Source organism: Arvicanthis niloticus, chromosome 15 (genome assembly GCF_011762505.2).
Source record: "Arvicanthis niloticus isolate mArvNil1 chromosome 15, mArvNil1.pat.X, whole genome shotgun sequence".
NCBI lineage: Eukaryota > Metazoa > Chordata > Mammalia > Rodentia > Muridae > Arvicanthis > Arvicanthis niloticus.
The window spans coordinates 34,350,405-34,369,107 of NC_047672.1; the positions used below are offsets into that span (position 1 = coordinate 34,350,405).

The 18,703-nt window shown below is 41.2% G+C and overlaps 1 protein-coding gene across 1 annotated transcript in view; it reads right to left on the reverse strand.

Moving 5' to 3' along the window:
• Snd1 (staphylococcal nuclease and tudor domain containing 1) overlaps positions 1-18,703 on the reverse strand; it is a 391,069-nt gene that overhangs the window by 185,938 nt on the left and 186,428 nt on the right. Inside the window, exon 13 of the mRNA XM_034518746.3 lies at positions 324-434. Within this exon, the coding sequence (XP_034374637.1) occupies positions 324-434 (111 nt within the window). The remainder of the gene's footprint in view (positions 1-323; positions 435-18,703) is intronic.

Genomic DNA, 18,703 nt, shown 5'->3' on the forward strand with positions numbered 1-18,703 from the left:
TGGTAGCGATAATCATACACAGTTATCAGACATGATATACTCACACCCACGTTTCCTTTCTTTTATAATGTCAACGCAGGGCAGTCACATTCTATATGCTGCTGATTGGGGTTGGGGGAGCCTAAGTATGCTTAATCATGGTTAGGCAGAATCTTCAAAGGATGTCTTTCTTGATGTCCACTGGCAAAAGCTGAAGAGAGAAGTGATCCAGACCCTATCTGCATATTATTTCCAATGTACTCTGCTCAGCTAGAGGCACACCAGTGACACAGTGACATAGTGCTGCCATGGGTCCCAATATGTTTAGCAATTTCACAACTTACCTGGCCTCTGCAGCCAGGAGCTCATCATAGTGTGAAGATCTCTGGTCATCATCCTGCCGGTATCTGATCACTGTGGCTAGGCCTTTGCTCACAAGGGCCTCAGCAATATTTCTGCAACAGAAGAGATAGGTCAATTAACACTAGGGCTACAGATGGGGCTCAGTCAACAGAAATAACAACAGTTAGGAGGTCACAATGCTTTTTGGCAGGGGGAGGGAGAGGCTGAGGATGTTAAGCTGGAGTCCAAATAAAACCGAACAACAAAAATCCACAACTCAGCACTTTTCTTGTGAGCAGCATCAGATGCTACGTCAATCCACACACAAAACCAGCAGAAACTATCTGTAAGAAGCTCACATTAGGCCAGGCTATTTACAGAATGTTATAAACAAGCTACTACCCTAAAGAAAAGTCTGCTTTAAAATACCACGCACACAAGATAAAAAATGAGCACATAAAAGCATGACCTAAATTTCTCAGGCTCCTTCCCAGCCTATATGAAAGCTAGAAGATGCCTATTTGTACTTCCAGTGTTACAAACACTGGTGTAACAGGATATTCAACATGCCTCTCTTCTCACAGCTCTAGACAGTAGATCTTCCACTGTAAGTGGGCTTGGAGAAGAGCCAGGAATGAACTGGCAAGAAGGCAGAAAAAAAAGACATTTGGGTAGAGAGAAGAAAGGGAGGGAGGGAGGGAGGGAGGGAGGGAGGGAAGAAGGAAGGAAGGAAGGAAGGAAGGAAGGAAGGAAGGAAGGAAGGAAGGAAGGAAGGAGGGAAGGAGGGAAGGAAGGAAAAACAACAACAACAACAACCGGACCCCACCTCCCAAAAAACCAGGAATAAACAAAGGAGGAAGAATAAAACCAGAGGTAACCAGTTTTCAGCTGGTCCAACTGACTATATACAACAACATTCCAACTGACTACAGAGCTCAGATGAGAATCTGCCTTCAGGTTACTCTTGCACACACTAGGCTTACTACAGAATGAGACCCCACCCCACCCCCCTTGACTGTGTCCATCTCTACCCTGAGAACAGTGCATGGGGAATGGCACTCAAATGGCTAACGCTGCTCTGTTCATGGTTTCTCCCCAGCTTGGAAAGAGAACTTGGATATGAAGAGCCAACTGAAAAAAAAAAATTAACAATATCAATTTTTGGAAAGTAAGAGATGTGATATTATTGAGGGAGAGTGGTGGTTATGTCTTTCTTTGTGTCTGTCATAATTACACCAAAGGCCCCACTCACACCATCTGGTATGCTGCCCTTTAGGGAGAGGGTACAGTAAGCAATAGGCTACTGTGCCATATGCTGTGATTTAGTACTGCTTGAAAATGCAGTTAACTCTTAGCACACTGGTGAGCCTCAGTAAGTAATAGTATGAGGCCAGTGGCAGCTCACCTAAGCAGCATCTGTTGAAACCAGTAAGGATTCTATTCATCTAAAACCTAGGAGAACAGACTTTTCAAAGAAGCAGCACAAAATATGGTGGTAGAGAAAGGAGGGAAAGATGTCGTGGTTGATTCTGTTCTCATTATATCCCCCTCTGCTGCCTGTTTATCTACTGCCAGCGTGATATTAATATCTCCAAACTGCCATGGAATTAGCACTTCTTAAAATCCACTCCCACAAATAGGCTGCTCTGCTGGCCACCCTGTCTCCTGAGTCACTGCGTAAGCGTGCTGGCAAATGCTGTCATTATCGCCGAGTTGTGTTTGGCAGCACAGAGAAAGCAACAGCCCCAAATCAGCAGATGTAGATGTTGATTCATGGTGAGGATTTTAACTAAGGTTGTCACCAAGGAGCCCTACTAGGGCAGGAGAGTGGCTACACCCACCAAGGAGCTGTCAAGCTAGAAGGCTGGGGAGTGGCTTGCAAGACAACTCTACTTTTGACAGGCTGAGATGTCTTGGTGATTTTAAATGCCAAGAGAATAAAGAAATGTTTGTTACTGCATTTTGAATTACTGAGCATTGACATTTTACAGTCAATGCATGAGGTCTAGAGGAGAAAGCTGGAATGGCAGAGAAAGTAAGGAAATTTTCAGAAGAATAAGCCCCAGTATGAAAATCTAGAGAATACTAAGCAAAACAGTACAAATATTTAATGATCCAGTCCCATTAATGCACTCAAATTAATTCCCAGAATTACTGAGTACCTGCCAGGCCAACAGAGACCATGGGTACAATCCTTCCCTAGTCATCATCCTTGTCCTCCCCATCCCATCAGCAAACGTTTACAAACCAATTTAAGCCTGCCACAGGACTTCCTGAGGCCTTAGATTCCCAATTCACTCTACACTCTGCTCACTCCTTTCCTTTCCCCTCCCCTAAAGCTCTACAGCTCTTAGCTTCTTTTCCTAATTACAGATTTCCCCTGAAGGAACAGTTGCCAGTGCTTAGCTATAGGAGAGTAAAGACACAGGAAACATAACAATCTCATTACCAAGTATTTACTACATTCCAGGCATGTGAGGGTCACGTGTTTCTTCTTGGTGATGAAGCATCATGCCATCACAGTGCACCTATTAACTCACTGCTGATCTGCCCTGACAATGTGCTTGCTCTGAGTGAGAAAGGATCCCAGCATCTTGCACAGCCCTTTCTGCACAAGGTGGAGAGTAATTTTTTTTTTGGTGGAATTATCATATTTAGAATTAAAAATTTTTTTTTCAGTGGAAAAATTACAGCAAGTTAGTTTTAAAACATCCAGGAAATTAAGATACTCTTTTAAGCATAAGAAGATCTCTTAGTCATTTTGTAAACACAGTACTGGAATTCTAAAAGGCTTCTCCTAGCCAAGTTTGCCTAGCACAGACAAAAAGAACAAGAGGTTTTACAAGCTTTCCATCGTTCTCCCTTTTCTGTCTCTTCTATGATCTGAAACCACAACTGAAAAAACGAATGGAAGACAGCAAAGTAGAATTAGTCTAGATCTAGTATTTGACTGTCTCATTCTGGCTGCTAACAAAAGGCTAGGTAGCTGTTTTGGCAAAAGATGGCTTAGAACCTAACATGAGTACACTAATAAGGTGCCAAGAAAATAAAGAGAAAATGTTAAAGCATATTCTGTGACATTCTATCGATTTCTTGAGTGTGTCAGTAACTCCACCACAATTACATGTCTGGTACAATGATGATTCATGGTCAGCACATAAAGAGAGACCTAACTCAGCCTTGGCTGTCTGACATTACATGACCTCTCTCTGTATTGGTAAGAAAAAGAATTAATGCTGGGATTGAAATGCTTTGCTAAACTAAAGGAGACATTAAAGATGAACTGTTGTCCTAAGGCAGAGTCAGGTATTCATAGAAACGTATGACATGGGGTCACATGCAGGTTTTTTCCAAGTGTCTACAATAACGGGCACCTTCCTCATCCACTCTGTTCCACAATGCATCCATATTATAGCAAGCCTAAATTCCATCAGGAAGATAATTTCAAACCATGAGCTCCTAGATTCTACAAATGTGAACAAAGGTGCATTAAACCCGTGAAAGAGAGTAAGAATATTAAAAAAAAAAATAGAATTTTAATTACACAAAACTCTTAAGCATTGCAACATATTTTTGTCTACCTTTCCCATTCCCTACACCTCAATATTGAAAGTAATAGAAAAATTTATTAATGAGTAAGTTAATTGTCTACAATTGTTTGGATTGCTTCATAATATATGTGTATAATTCACAAGTCCACAGAGTTCCAGAAAAGTCGCACATACTGAACAAAGAAGAACCATCTGAGAACAAGTGCCTGACCTGTTTTGTTATCATCTCCCAAGTGTGTAAGTCCTATAAATGATGTCAATTTTCCTACATTCACAAGAAATTAACAGACACATCAGTACCATCTAATCCAGAGACAACTGTCCTAATGGAATACTTACAAGGAAAAGGACCTAGTATTAGCCCCCCGGGTATCCATGGTATGATCACTGGTATGATCTAAGATCATCCAGTGGGTGCCTGAAACTAAAGACAGCACTGAGTCTAAGCAGCAGCCAGTCCTCTGCATTACTGTTCCACATCTGTTACTTAACTTGTAGTGACACTTTTCTCATCATTATTCTCTAAACAATATGACTTAGCAGTATTTACACTGGATTCATTAATTAATAGTATTAAGTAATCTGGGGAAATTTAAAGTACATAGCAGGATATGCATAAGAAATATGCAAATACTATGACATTTTATGTGAAGGACTTGGCTCAGGACTCTGTGGATTTTGGTGTGGTCTGTGGGGTACACTTCCCTATAATTGACTGCCCATGAACATTAAAGACCAACTGTACTTAGGGTATACTGGATGTTTCTGACCTTTTTTACCCTTTACTTACACATATGTATCTATGACAAAATTTAATTTGTAGAATAGTACAGTGATAATAAAATAAATGATTAAGAATATATTGTAATAAGTTATGTTAATGTAGTGTCTTAAAATACTCCTTTATGTTTTCATGTGTCTTACTTTACAGGAAGCACTTGTAACCTCGGGCCTTTGGGCAGGCTAACACAGTATTTGAAGCTAGCCTGGTCTATAGTATGAGGCCATCCAAGAGAACTATGTTGTAGCTTTTTGTCCACAGATCTGAATTGCCAGCCCCACTGCTACTGAGATTTGCAGGACTTAATAAGTCATATTAATAATTACTTGAAAGCAAACATATGGCAATACCACAATATTCAACTTGAAAATCAAGAAACCCACTTACTGCCAATGAATAGGGAGGTAAGCATAGCTAGTAGAATTCACAACCAGGTGCTCCGTTAAGATTCTGTGTCTCTTTAATAGAACCATCTCTGTCTTTCTTTGACAACATGAAGTTGAATTTTGTTTGGGAGACAGTCTTGTACAAGCTTGCCTCTGCTCCCAAGAGGTAGGATTAAGAGCTTGTGCCACCATGCCTAGTAGAATCAAGATTTTTAAAAGAGATAGAGGCCAGTTGTTTTGTCTCATCTGTTCCTTTGTAATGAGACAAGTAGTGTGGATAACACAGTAGTGATATTGTATTTGATCACTTGGTTAGCAGAGTATCTGCAAGCATCTCTACTGTAAGGTACTCTTCCTTTCTGTATTAATAGGCAGTTTGTGAAGAAGCACTGTGAACTATATAATCTTATCTCTCATCAGACTCCCAAGTTATTCACTGAGTTGGTTCTTGTAGTGTCAACTCACAGGATCACATTTTCTACACTCTAAATCTGCTGCTACTGTTCTTTGTTTTGGAGTTAAATTGTTCCCAACTTGGAAATACAGACATGCTGGCTTCGATCCCTCTGGACAGGACCCCATTAGTGTTGAGCATTTCCTTTCTTCTAGTATGACAGGTTTCAGGCTTACTGTGTACATTCTCCCTAGCTCTTAAACGAACATTTATCTAGGAAGCCCACACTTGCAACCTATTATTTCTACATAAATTTATTGAAAACCATATGTGGCAGACATGAAAGCAACATGGATCTCTGGCCACAGGAAGCATAACTGACTGACAGCACAACTACTGTGTCCTAAAAGCCATCACTGTTTATTTTGTTTTGTTTCTAAAGCGAGGCTATGTTTCCCATCTGCTGCTACTAGGCAGTAACAGCCCAGCAAAGACATTAGGGAGCCTCCAGTACTGAGAGATATGGGACGCCTCCAACATTTAATTGAACTTGAGAACCTCAGCTATACAGAATGCTTAAGACTGGACAATTTACAAAGAAAAGACAGTTATTTGGCTCCCAGTCCTAGATGCTAAGAAGCCTAAGACTGTGGTGCTTGTGTCTGTCTAGGTACTTCATGCTGAAATCAGAACACCAAACAATCACTTTTAAAGAACCCATTCTGTTGAAAACTAACCTGCTCCAAGAAAACTATTAATCTAGTCACAAAGGCTCTGTCTTTATGATTCAATCACCTCTCATTAGGCCCTCTTCAGCAAAAATGTTGTGCTGGGAAACAGATTCCCAATAAGTAAAGTTAGAAAGATACATTCAAACCACAGCAGAGTCACTACCAGACTTGAAAAAACTCTCCTTACTGCTGTCCCACAGTTTGGACTCCCCTTATCCAACCCTCTTCCTTTTCCTCCCAGGAAGTGTTTGATCCTGGTCCCATAGCCTCTCACAGCTTCCTTCCCATTCTCCTCCAGAAGACATTCAAGTTTCTTGCAAGCCTGGTCCTTCTTGGCATCTGCTTCTTGGGGAAGCTTACCAAAACAACAGGATGTAACACAAGTACCTGCACAGCGTTCCTCCTTTCCATACTTTAACTCTCCTCATCCAAGTAAAAGGCGTGTTTACTACTGTGCTTCCCTACAGGGTCCATATGCCTGACTAGAACCAAGCTGCATCACTGCTGTCACTTCCTCCTGAGTTGCTGTTAGGCATGAAGGCTTTGCCTCTGACGATATTCATACATGGATGTGTGCATCTGCCACAAACTCTACCCTGTGCAAATTCTATAACCTCCTCCTAGGCCTTGATACTTCAAGTCCAGCTATTCCCTGAGCAGATATGCCTCCTCTGAGTTCTATGTACCTTCAGATGAAATTGTTTCCATTTGTCTACAAACACCAACCAGACTAACTTTTCAGAGCTAAATTATGCAAAGCCTGTTTCTCAAGAATGTTCTTACTTCATGAGTTAACTGATTAGACATGACACATTTAGAAGTCCGGCTATCAACATAGTCAAAGCTCATGCATACTCAACAGGGAGACTACTTCTCTCACATTGTGTGACTTCCATGATTTGGTGCCTAGAAGTAGAGCTAGCTAAAATACATAACATGATAAACAGGAGCTGGGCCAAATGGATACAGACCTTCAGGCAGGGGAATAATAATAGCTAACACCTCTACAGGCTCACCCCTTCCACTCTCCATCTGAAAAGGATAACAGACAGCTCAGGGCTCCAGGCTCCCAGATTTTTATCAAGGTCTTTTGAGCTTAACATTTTTCCACTTAAGAACCATCTGCATTTTATCAGTCACTGAGGTGCCCATGGAGATTACAAAAGGAGAATATTTTCCTTAAGGCAAACACATGTGGGCACATATTTAAAATAAAGCAAACCCACAAAGAAATGCTTTTGCAATGCATCTTAGTGAAACTTAAGGAAAGAACTGAATGGTAATTAAAAGATCAGTATATTCAGCACGAGTATATTCAGCACGGTCACCTCATCTGTGGGAAGAAATGCATCTCAAGTATATGTATGCATTTACACACTCACCATACAACTTTAAGACTTGAAGGTCAAATGCCATGGACATCATGTACTACATGTTTGTATATTGTGAGACGTGGGGCATACAGCTTAGTCTTCTGTCACCTACAATTCCCAAAGGCTACAACAGTGTGATGCTGCTACTTCCTTTTTGTACACTGGTTGTACTTTTGCTTCAAGTTTGGGCATTCTTACAAGCACTGGCCTAGAGGCCCCAGAACTCCATTCAAATGGCTGATCTCACTTCTTTCTCATCAGCTGTTCAGACAAATGCTACAGTGGAGCTGATGTACACCAGAATCTATAGAGCTTATATCTGTCTTTGCAACTCAGTTGAGGCAGTAAGAAAGCAAAGGTTCAATAAAGAAATTCAATGAAATACATAGATCAGAAGATTCTTCAGAACACAGGGACGATGTGGGCTTTCTGTCTGTATCAGTTATTTTTCTTGAGGCCTTGAGAAAATACTGGCCAACACCTACTTCAGGCTGACAGTGTGAAGTTACATAGGCCTCTGTGGTAGGGAATCAGAGCAGCAGGAGGGGGAGGTAGCTGGTCACAATGCATCCCAGAATCATGAAGCAAAGAGAGCTGCTGTTCAGCTCGCTTTCTCCATCTTACTCAGCCCCAGGGTGTTGTCCACATTTGTGGGTCTTCCAGCTGTCAACCCTTTCTGGAAGCATCCTCATAAACATGGCCAGAGATGTCTTTCCATGGCTATCCTAAGTCCCACAGGGTTGGTAATGAAGATTAATTTTGATACTATTCCAAATGCTTAATGGCTCACAGTTCCTCAAAGAAGGCTCCATAAAGTTCTTCTGCTCGCACTAAGACCTCTAGCACTCATATTCTTAGAGGCAGGAACCCAGCACTTCAGGCTGGTGACAGACTTGGCTTCTCAGCTGGAAAAAAAAAAAAATGTGTGTATAAAGGGTAAGAACAAAAATTTGGCACAAGACAGACCTAGAGAGACAATGGGCAAAGGAGAAAAATCTGAGTATTTTCCACCCAGACCTCAAAAGAGGGGAAATCCCACAATGTGAAAGATAGCTTTTAAAAGCTAATAGAATCACCTTTCACATTGCACATTTCTACAACAATGTCTTTGGTCTCTTAGTTTCTACTGGCTGAATAGGTCCCCAGCTCTACCCTTTTCCCACCCAGACAGCCCAGCACTTCTCACACAACCCAGCAGCATGTGCAGACAGGATATTTGTTTCTGAAGCATCAACAATTGGAAGCACTTGAGGTGGTACATATCTTTTATAGATTGTCTAAATTCTCTGCCTCCGTCTTACCTACCTTTTAAAAAAACTTCCCCTTAAACTTACCTGGTCCTAAAATTGATTCAATTTGATTTTTAAACCTTTTCTATTTAATAAGTATTATCGGGACAGTCAGAGATATCTTGGCAGTGCTAGGTGACTCTCTCAGCATTGACAATATAGACTGAAAACAAAATAGAAGATTCAAATGCTTCAGTGTCCCTCGTCAGCTTTAGTAATGAGGTCAGGTCACGCAGAAGGGAAATCATAAACTATTAAGGGCAGAGTTAAGGTACAAGGAGGCCTACAGCAAACCCACACTGGGGGTTCTTGACAACTCACCAGTAAGGAGCCTGATCTCAAACACCTCAATGCATGAACAGGCCAGTGCCTGAACTCCTGGGCCTAGTGGCCAGGCTTATAACCACAGCACTTGGAGGCCAAGGCAATTCTAAGTTTGAGGCCAGCAGGGACTATAAAGCAATAGCTTGTCTTCACTGCCAAGGGCTATGAAAGTATATATACATTATAACCTAGAAATTCAAACGTCATTATCATTGCCAGGTGTGTGATGCATACCTGTAATACCAGCACTCGGGAGACAGTGGCAGAAAGAGACCAATTAAGAGTTCAGAATCATGAAGACTCAGTCTGACTTTAGGAACGCAACAGTTAGAAACCAAAGGCTACCCATCAACAGGACTGCTGGACACTTTGTGAATGAAGGTAGAAAGTGCAGGATGGAAAAGAGGAGGAAAAGACTCTCCATGAACCACTGACCTGCTACAGCACAGCCACTGAAATGTCATTAATAATCACTTAATAATGATTACACTTAAAAACCAGGCTTACATTTGAGTCCTAATCAATGTTCCCAGCCTCAGAGGCCATGCTCCACTGAACTCCAACAGCACTCTTCAGACTGGGGGGAAAAAGGAAAATCAACGAGATCTCGGGTCCTGGCTTTTAAACACAGAGTAATGAGATGTTCCTTCACATTCAGCTGCCAAACAGCTAACTTCTATGCCAACAGGCATCTCTGAACCACACAGATACCTGTTCTATTCACGTTCTACTACCGCAGCTGTTATCTCCTGAAAGAACAACTGAAGAGGTTAAGCAAGACTAAAAAACTATGGCTGGGAGCTGTAGAATGAAACCCCTAAGGCCATGTCATAGATCTGGCTAGTAGAAGGTATAGTTCTGAAAATATGGCTCAAAATGCTTTAGCAAAAGAGGGAAGGAAGCACAATATCAGATAGGTCTGCTCAGTAAACAATTTTATAACAGACAATTTTATTCTGCCCCAGGATTTCTGCAGGATTTCACCACTTCTTATTTGATAGTCTCAAGTATTCAGCAATATCATGGTTATTGCTTTATGAGACAAGTATAACTAGCATTCTGCTCATTATGCCAGTTCCCCTCCAAATACCAGGGCACTTCCAAGGTGACAATACCTGGGGAGATGAGCTACTGAGAAGGAGGAGCATATTAAATACAGAGCAGTAACACAGACACCACCCATCTTAAACAGTTAGCATTCGGCCCCATTCTCCAAATATCCCAGTCAAGCAAAATAAAACAAAGGAATAACAAAGCATGCACTTGTTTGAATCTTCTTCCGTGACAGAGAATATGATAGTGACCACCAAAAGTCATGCTATGGAAGAAATGGCTTCTCTTTGGAGACCAGTAGGTGCCTCATAAATAACAAGAGTAAACTATACTACATGTAGCCTTTTACAGTTATTATGTGTCCATATGTGTGCCTGTGGGGGTCTGCATAGGTCAGAGGCCTCAGATCTCCTTGGAGCTAGATTATAGGTGTTTGTGAGCCTCTGGAAGTAGACAGTGGAAACAGAACTGGGAATCCTCTGGAAGAGTAGTAAAAGCTCTTAATGGCTGAGCCATCTCACTAACCCTTAGATCTATATTAAAAAAAAAAAAAAAAAAAAAAAGTAACTGGTCTAACAAACACGTGCTTCCAACCCAGCCAAATCAGTCTACTCACAGCTAAATATGCCATGCATTCACATTTCCAACTATTTGCAGGACATGTGAATTTGTCTGATTCATCCTCACAGAAAACTCAGCATTTCAAAAATAAAATGCAGTTTCCTAGATTAAAAATTTTGCTGAATTGTACCAATCACCTCCTCCGTCCTGCAGTCCCACAGGCCTGCCATTGCTGATTGCAGAAGAACATCCCGGCAGGACTCAAACCTCCATGCTTTCTTTCTTTCTCTCAAGAATGCTTGCTTGCTTTCTTCTCCCTTCCCACTCCTGCCGAGTCCTCCACTGCTTCTTCAATGGTCTATACAGCATCCCCTATCTGTTTTTCTTGCAGTGCTTACAAGTCCTTAACACTGTCAGCTCAATCATTTCAAAACATTTAGATGACAAGTAGTTCTCATTCTCCAACTCACCAGCACCAGCCCCACCACCACAGTACGCATGTTTGGAAGGTTTCAATATAGAGACAAATGTGAACTTCCTATGTCTGAAATGATGTTGGGAAGGGGGAAATAAGGAGAGGAACAGAGAAGAGACAGAAAAGGAGAGAGGATAAGGGACTAGGGGAGGCTAGGAAGATTGATCTTTATTGAGTCCTTTTCTAAATACTTTAAAGTTGTTATCTCATTTGGTCAACACTTGAAACTTACGGCACCTCTGATGAGCAATAGAGTCATGGTATCCCCAAAAGGCTGGGAGGAGAAAGGCAGTGTTTTAGTGTAACAGAGACTCTGCCTCATCCAACAGCTAGTCTATCAATGTCTGATGGCAAAGCTTACTTACAGTCACTCAAAGATTGTTGTAGCTGCGGCAGACATCTGTGGGGGCTACTAAAGGACTGTCACTTTAACAACAATATCTTACCTAATCTTTCTATCAATACAGAGGCAGATGTGCCTTTTGTTTCCCCAAAGAGTAAATCCTTTCAGATTTGCAGCATGATATCCTATTGTAAGTGGCAGAGCTGCAACCAGAAGCCAAGTTTTCCCATTCTAAATCTAGTGTCTTTATCACTAAGCAGTGCCACATGACAAGCAAGAGAGTATTACTGGAGTCCAGCCTTGGAGACCTCTCTAGCCCTTCCTCACGAATCCCCTTCCAGCTATACTGTGCTCACCCATGCAGCTCACTTCTTGGTTGCTGAGACCTGGCACCCACCCATTGTGCTCTGTGGTGGCACACACAATTAGCAGTGTATCTGTTGTTGCTATATATTATTGTCTTCCTTTCTGTATATATCTTGTCATGCACCTAGACTGTATTCCCTCCTGGTCTATGAAGAGTCACACACTTAGTAGGCACTCAATAAATATTTATTGGCTAACAGATTGATTTCACTCACTGAGTTCCCAGGGGGTTCTGTGGGCTGTCAGATAAAAACAAAGTAATAACTGACTGAGTCATAGAATTTTTGAGCAAAAAGAATCCACAGAGATAAAGTAATCCAAATGCTTCCATATAGAGATGAAGACAGATCCAGAGATAAATTGTAAGCAAGCTGTTTAAGGGAAAACAGAGACAGACACCATCACAATAGGCACCTAAGAGCCCTTCAAATCTCAGACCATTCCCCTTTATTATACCGCTGTCTTTTAAAAATTCTATAAAACGGGAATAAATATAATGTGGTCATGAATTATCTAACATGCTTTTAATGCATTAAAAATATATCAGCACATCAAAATAGTCTATTCATATTAGATTATAAGTTTGACCACTCTAATACTAATAAGCTTGCTAAAAAACACATTAGACATTTAATTAAACAGTGCCAACTGGAGACTCAGTGGAGCTATTTGAGAAATGAATAGTGTGAAAATGACCAGTGTCTTCTCTTTCCTCTCAATATATATTCCAACACAAAGCAGAACCATTCACTGGAAACAGAGCAATGTTTTCTTCATCTCGTTCTCTGCCATCCTATCCTTTGAGAAATAGTATTTCACAATACATCACCTTGTTGACTCTGGGAGTGTACCTTATTGACAGAGCACATACATGTTCAGAGGCATAAGAAGTTAGGATTGCCTTAAAGAAAAGGAAGAAAAAACCAGAGTGTGATGAGTGTGGACTTACAGATGAGGGGAAAACAAACACTCTTGCCTTCGCTCACACAGTGACCATGGAGACTCCCCTGGCTCACTCAATCTTAGCCCAGGCTCACCCTTTGGCTGACCACTGCCCCACTCTTGACAAGTCACTAAACTGACGGGATTCTGAGTACTTGTGTGCAATATGGCATAGAAATGTGAGCCTGAAACCTACCAAATGCCATCTTCCTCACACACAGCTCATGCCACAGTCCTAACAGGATGCAGCGAAGCTCCACATCACGTGTACATCATCAGTGCACACCCTTGCTCTCATCCCTGGCAAATAAGTAATTCTGACATTGGCAGGTGGACGGGACAGTTAGAATTTTACAATGGTATCTTACTCTTGAAGCAGCATCCAGTGAGGTGGGTAATGGTGTTTAGGCCAGACTACTTCTAATTAAAGCAACCATAATTAACGCTCCCTGCGTTTCTGCATTGTGATGTTCCCATCCACTTAGATCTATCTTTCCATAATTCTCTCTCACCAGTGACTCCCTTAGTAGAACAGTCAGATGTTCTTTGCATCCAAAATCATCTTAATAGATTTAACAGACTCTGACATCATAAAGACTCATTCATAAGAGTTTAAAACAAAAGATCTTCCCCAAGCCTGGTGGCAAAGACCAGTGATCCCAGATACTTGCCACTTAAGGGGCTGATTCAGAAAGATGACAAGCACCGGGTCCACTTAGCTACAGAGTGAGTAGTGTTTGCTTAGTGTTTGAGACCTCATGGCTAAGCTTTAGTGCAGCAGCTTTCAGCCCCTCTGGAGGGAGAGGTGTGTATGTCACATAAGACCACTTGAAAACACACATTATGATTCGTAATAGTAGCAAAATTACCATTATGGAGTAGCAATGAAAATAATTTTATGGTTGGGGGTCAGTACATCATAAGGAACTGTATTAAAGGATTAGGAAGGCTCAGAACCACTGCCTTAGTAAAACTAACCAAGTAACTAAGTAGCATGGTACTCGGACCACACTTTCCTTTAAGATGTTAAGGGCAAGTGACATCTGCAAGGCCCAGAGTGCTGTGTCTGCTCCAACAATCCCCAATTCCTGCTGCAGTGGTATGGTAGCTGGACAGCACTTAATCTTTAGCCTTCTTGGGGCAGAAGGAGGGATTCTGCTGTTCTGTCACCTCAGTACTCCTCACAGTGTGCTCTCCATCTAAATGTGAAATGCTATGCGTGCAGGTTCTCAACCAGCCCACAACCCAATAGCTCCAGCCAAGCTGCTAAGGAAAAGCAAAAGGAAAACCACAAGAAAGGAAGACAGCTCTGAGACACTGAGTCAAAGGTAAACAGTGTAAGTGCAGTGCAGCCACATCCATGAACAGCGTATTAACGTGTTCATGGAAGGGGAGTATTCTACGGTTAAAAAGAAAGCCTGCTATGTTTAGGTAACAGGTCAATTACAGGAGTCTATAAGAAGGACCGAGTAAGGCAAATGTGAAGGTCTGTTGCTGGTACCTTTATAAACACAAATTAAGCCCCAACTACACTCACTCTGAATACATAAACAAATCACTGGCCGCATACTCCTTACCAGTTAAACAGTTCCATAGCTGTGGGCACTGAAAAGATATTGGGTTGCAGCTTTGCTTGCTTCACTTTTTTCTAAAGTTGCAAAAAACCAACATTCTTAAAGACATTTTACAGTGTGGCAGACTGCTTTTAAAGGGCAGTCTCATACAGACACTGGAAGAGAGAACACAGAGAAACAGTTGCATATGGTGAAACAGAAATTTCAGGAATAAGGGTGGTCTATCATCCTGATAAAAGAGAAGCCACACACAGCAGGGACGCTTGTCCTTCACAGAAAGCCTGGTTAGCCTCTCTACCTCTCACCTTCTTGGGCCTCTGAGCCCATCAGTGAAGCATGGAAGATCTGGGGGCTCTTATACCCATTTACTCTGCCTCTGTGTTTAAGCTGGTGCCAGTCTCCACACCCCTAAGATGAGAAAGTCTATAAAACATGTTCTAGCTCACATATTGTTGAGTTTTTTTTTTCAACATGAAGTAGGATTTACTGATCAACAGTCATGGAATGCCTTCACTACACACTGTCCAGCTAGCCGTCTTCTAAGAGTTGGTAATAACATTCAAGGATAACCAGACAGCATCATTTCAATGGGTACACAACCTAGGTTGCAGAATAGTGTGGAAGTACTAAAAAGTTTATTTTAGGCCTCCCATTAGAGGCTCTGTTGGCCTTATCTGCTGTGCACACAGTGATGGTAAAAGGCGGGAGGTTAGACTGTTGAGCAAAGTCATGAGAAAACACTGATCCCTAACCCCATGTTTTAGTATGCATTGCTTGCTAAGATACGCTATATAACCCAAACACCCAGTAACACGATAAAGAGGAGAGAAAATGTGCACGTGGGGAAGGGGATAATATAGTATCTCTCACCAGAAAAACAGATACTCAGACTTCAGGATTCTTTGGGGCTAGCTCAGTTTTACCTTGGCTAAGGGCCTTTTTCAATCTGCATTGAACCAGCTCATTAGCAATAATGTGTTCAAGGAATGAATTCAAAAAGGAGAGCTGACTTGAACAGAACTGAGATTCTGTTCAGTTGTCCCTAGTTCATGTACCAGCTCTGTGTACTATGTCAACTATGATGCTCATTCATATCTCAGAACGGAGGATGCCGAAAATCAAGCTTATCTTCACATTCACACAGCCTGTCAAGTAGCAGTTTGGCCCATTACTTTATATTGAAAACTTTACATAGCAGCAATATGTAATGCTTCTTAAGTGATGACTATGAACCCGATAATACACTAAGGACCACAGGAGAGACTACAAGCAAGACAAATTCAACACAGCCAGGAAAAATCAGTCTCCTGCTAACCAGATCTAGGCAATTCAAATGCTGTCCTTTTATTTGGCTAAATTGAAATGAAAACAGACAGATAGACACAGATACACAGACACACACAACTGAGTGACAATCTGGACTAGAATTTGGGTCCTAGATCATAAAATCATACACACAGATCAGAAAAGTCGAACAGAAATAAATACTAATGCCAGCCATGACTTAGGCAGACTTCAAGTGCATTATCTTAAATGAAAAGGCCCACCGTAGATGATATCTAATGTATTATTTCATTTACAGGATACAAGGGGCAACATAGGAAGATCTTTATGATGACTGGTAATTTTCTCCTTTGACTTGATTATATGATAAATGGCACCAAAACATAAAAGTATATAAATATCAATGTCTAATTCCTACTTTTATTTATTTATTTATTTATTTATTTGTTTGTTTGTTTATTTAGGTTTTTCGAGACAGGGTTTCTCTGTGTAGCCCTGGCTGTCCTGGAACTCACTCTGTAGACGAGGCTGGCCTCGAACTCAGAAATCCACCTGTTTCTGCCTCCCAAGTGCTGGGATTAAAGGCGTGCGCAACCACCGCCTGGCCCCTACTTTTAATACTATATGAGATAGAGCCACTAGCAGAAAATGAATATGGAATATACAGCTACTATTCTCAATGCTTTTTTAAATCCATCTGTAATTACTTCAAATTTGGGTTTTAAAAATATCAATAGAATTTGAACTTTTAAAAAAATAGAAGAAAAGCATTGGAAATCAAAAGTCTATTCAAGTAATTTTAATAATATATAAAATGTACGTTTCCTGCTATCTCCCATCCCTACCTCAGCAATATAATCTTTCTCCACCCTAACTTTGCACTCCGACTCCAGCTACAAATCTGTGTTTGCTGTCCAGGTTTCCACGCACCCCAACGGGTGTTCAGTTTGCCTTCTTAACAATTCCTGTGTCCTCAGTGGTCCAGTCTTGTCACTGAGTTGTCTCTGGATGGCCTATAGAAAACTTTTCCTTCCCAATTCTGTCACACCTCTTTTAGCCTTTCTTAGCTTTATTTTTCTCCACAGTACTTTCTAGTACCAATGTGTTTTCATTATTTCTTTACATGCTTTCCCACTAGAAATACTGTTAACTTAAAAAAAAAAAAAAAAGATGTCTCTGAATCGCAGTCACTGCTTTATTTCCAGTGCCAAGAGATAAGCCTGGAAACATAATGTACTAAAGAATCTACTGAATGAAAAAAGAAAACAATAAAATCAAAACTAAAAAACAGAATTGAATTGATGATTTTGTCATATGCTTGTGGTACATAAGAAAATGGTACATGCTGGGGATGACATTAGGAATAGAAATTTCACATTTCAGTTCTGGCTTTAATTAGAAAAACCTACGAAAAGGTGCTTACCTTTTCAGTCATATTCTTCTACTGTATTATACCAAGGAGACTAACCTGAAGCACCTCTAGGGTCCCAGACAAGACTAAAGTGAAATCATGCCACAAAAGGCAAAGCCTGCCCTCATTTCAAGTATAATGTAGCTGACTCTAGGAATAATGAGATAAGCCATGGGGAACCATGGAAAGTACCCGAGCATATATTAACTCAAAAGACACCACAGAGCAAAATATGCATTACATAATCAGAAAAGGGAGATCCTTGTGATTGAGTGTTTCAAGGGCTATGAGCCGTATCACAGGTAAGCACAGGGTGCTGAGCATGTATAGGAAATGACCAGTTGTGGGGTTTGTTTGCCATGGTGCCCAGGCAATTTTTTTCTGAGCACTGAGCTGAGAGATGAGCAAGTATCAGGTAGGTGGAATGTAGACTCCAGACAGACAGCGTACCAGCTCAAAAATAGTGAGTCTCTGTCTGTTTTGTTTGCTTGCCCAGAAATGATGGATGAGAACAGGGAAATGATAAATATAAACATAAAGACAGGCAAGGGCCAGATCATGGATCTGTATAATCCCAAGGGCAGTGGAACGATGAATGAAGACACTGAAGTAGGAAGATAACAATCAGATTTGTTTTAAAAAGAATTACAACAGTTAAGAGAAAATGGATCAAATAGAACAAAACTAGAAACCAAAGGCTACTATACACTGCTATATTGTTTAACACAGATGAGGAAAGGGAATGGACAGTGTGACTGGAGCTCACCAGGCAGCAATCAGACATAGGAAGGACGCACAGAGGAGCATGTAGAGTGTGCCTGGGCTGCACCGTCTGGGAATGATGGACCTCAATAGGGGAAGATGAAGAGGACACTGCAATCCATGACTGAATGGTGGGTGGTACCATGAGTAGGAATGGAGTCATCTGAGGAAGGGAAGGACTCTAGAAGCTTACTTGTAACTGTACTGCCTCAGCACCTAAAGGATGCTGTCCAGGCAGCAGCTGAGTATGTGAGCAGGAAGTAGAATAAGAGGACTCGGTTACCATGTATGATGGAATCTGCAACATCTACAGGAAACTGAGACGGGATGAGGATTACAGAGATGGGCTGAGGTAAGAGGAGGAATGAGAAAGGTATAGAAACAATGGCTGTTTAGGAGTACTCACCACCTCTGTTTGAGAAGGGGACATCAAAGCTGCAGAAACAACTCCAGGAAAGTGGCCTACTGAAGACAAGAGACAAGTATTCCTTTCTATGTTTATTTTTTCCTTTTTCAAAGAAAAATAGAGATGGTAGGAGGTCAAGTAAAAGTAAGGATTGAGACATCCTTGAGGGAAGAACTGCTGAATAATGCCAAGTGTCAACCAAAGGAGCAAAGGGACACAAGAGACACATTTCTTTAATTATTCTAATGGAAGTGGCCATTCAGTAGTAAGGAAGGAGACTAAAAGTAGAGAGAGTCCAGCCTGAGCTATGCAAAGAGCCTGTTTTAGCAAGACAAACAATTAAATGGACATATAAAATGGGATTGATAATGGTGCC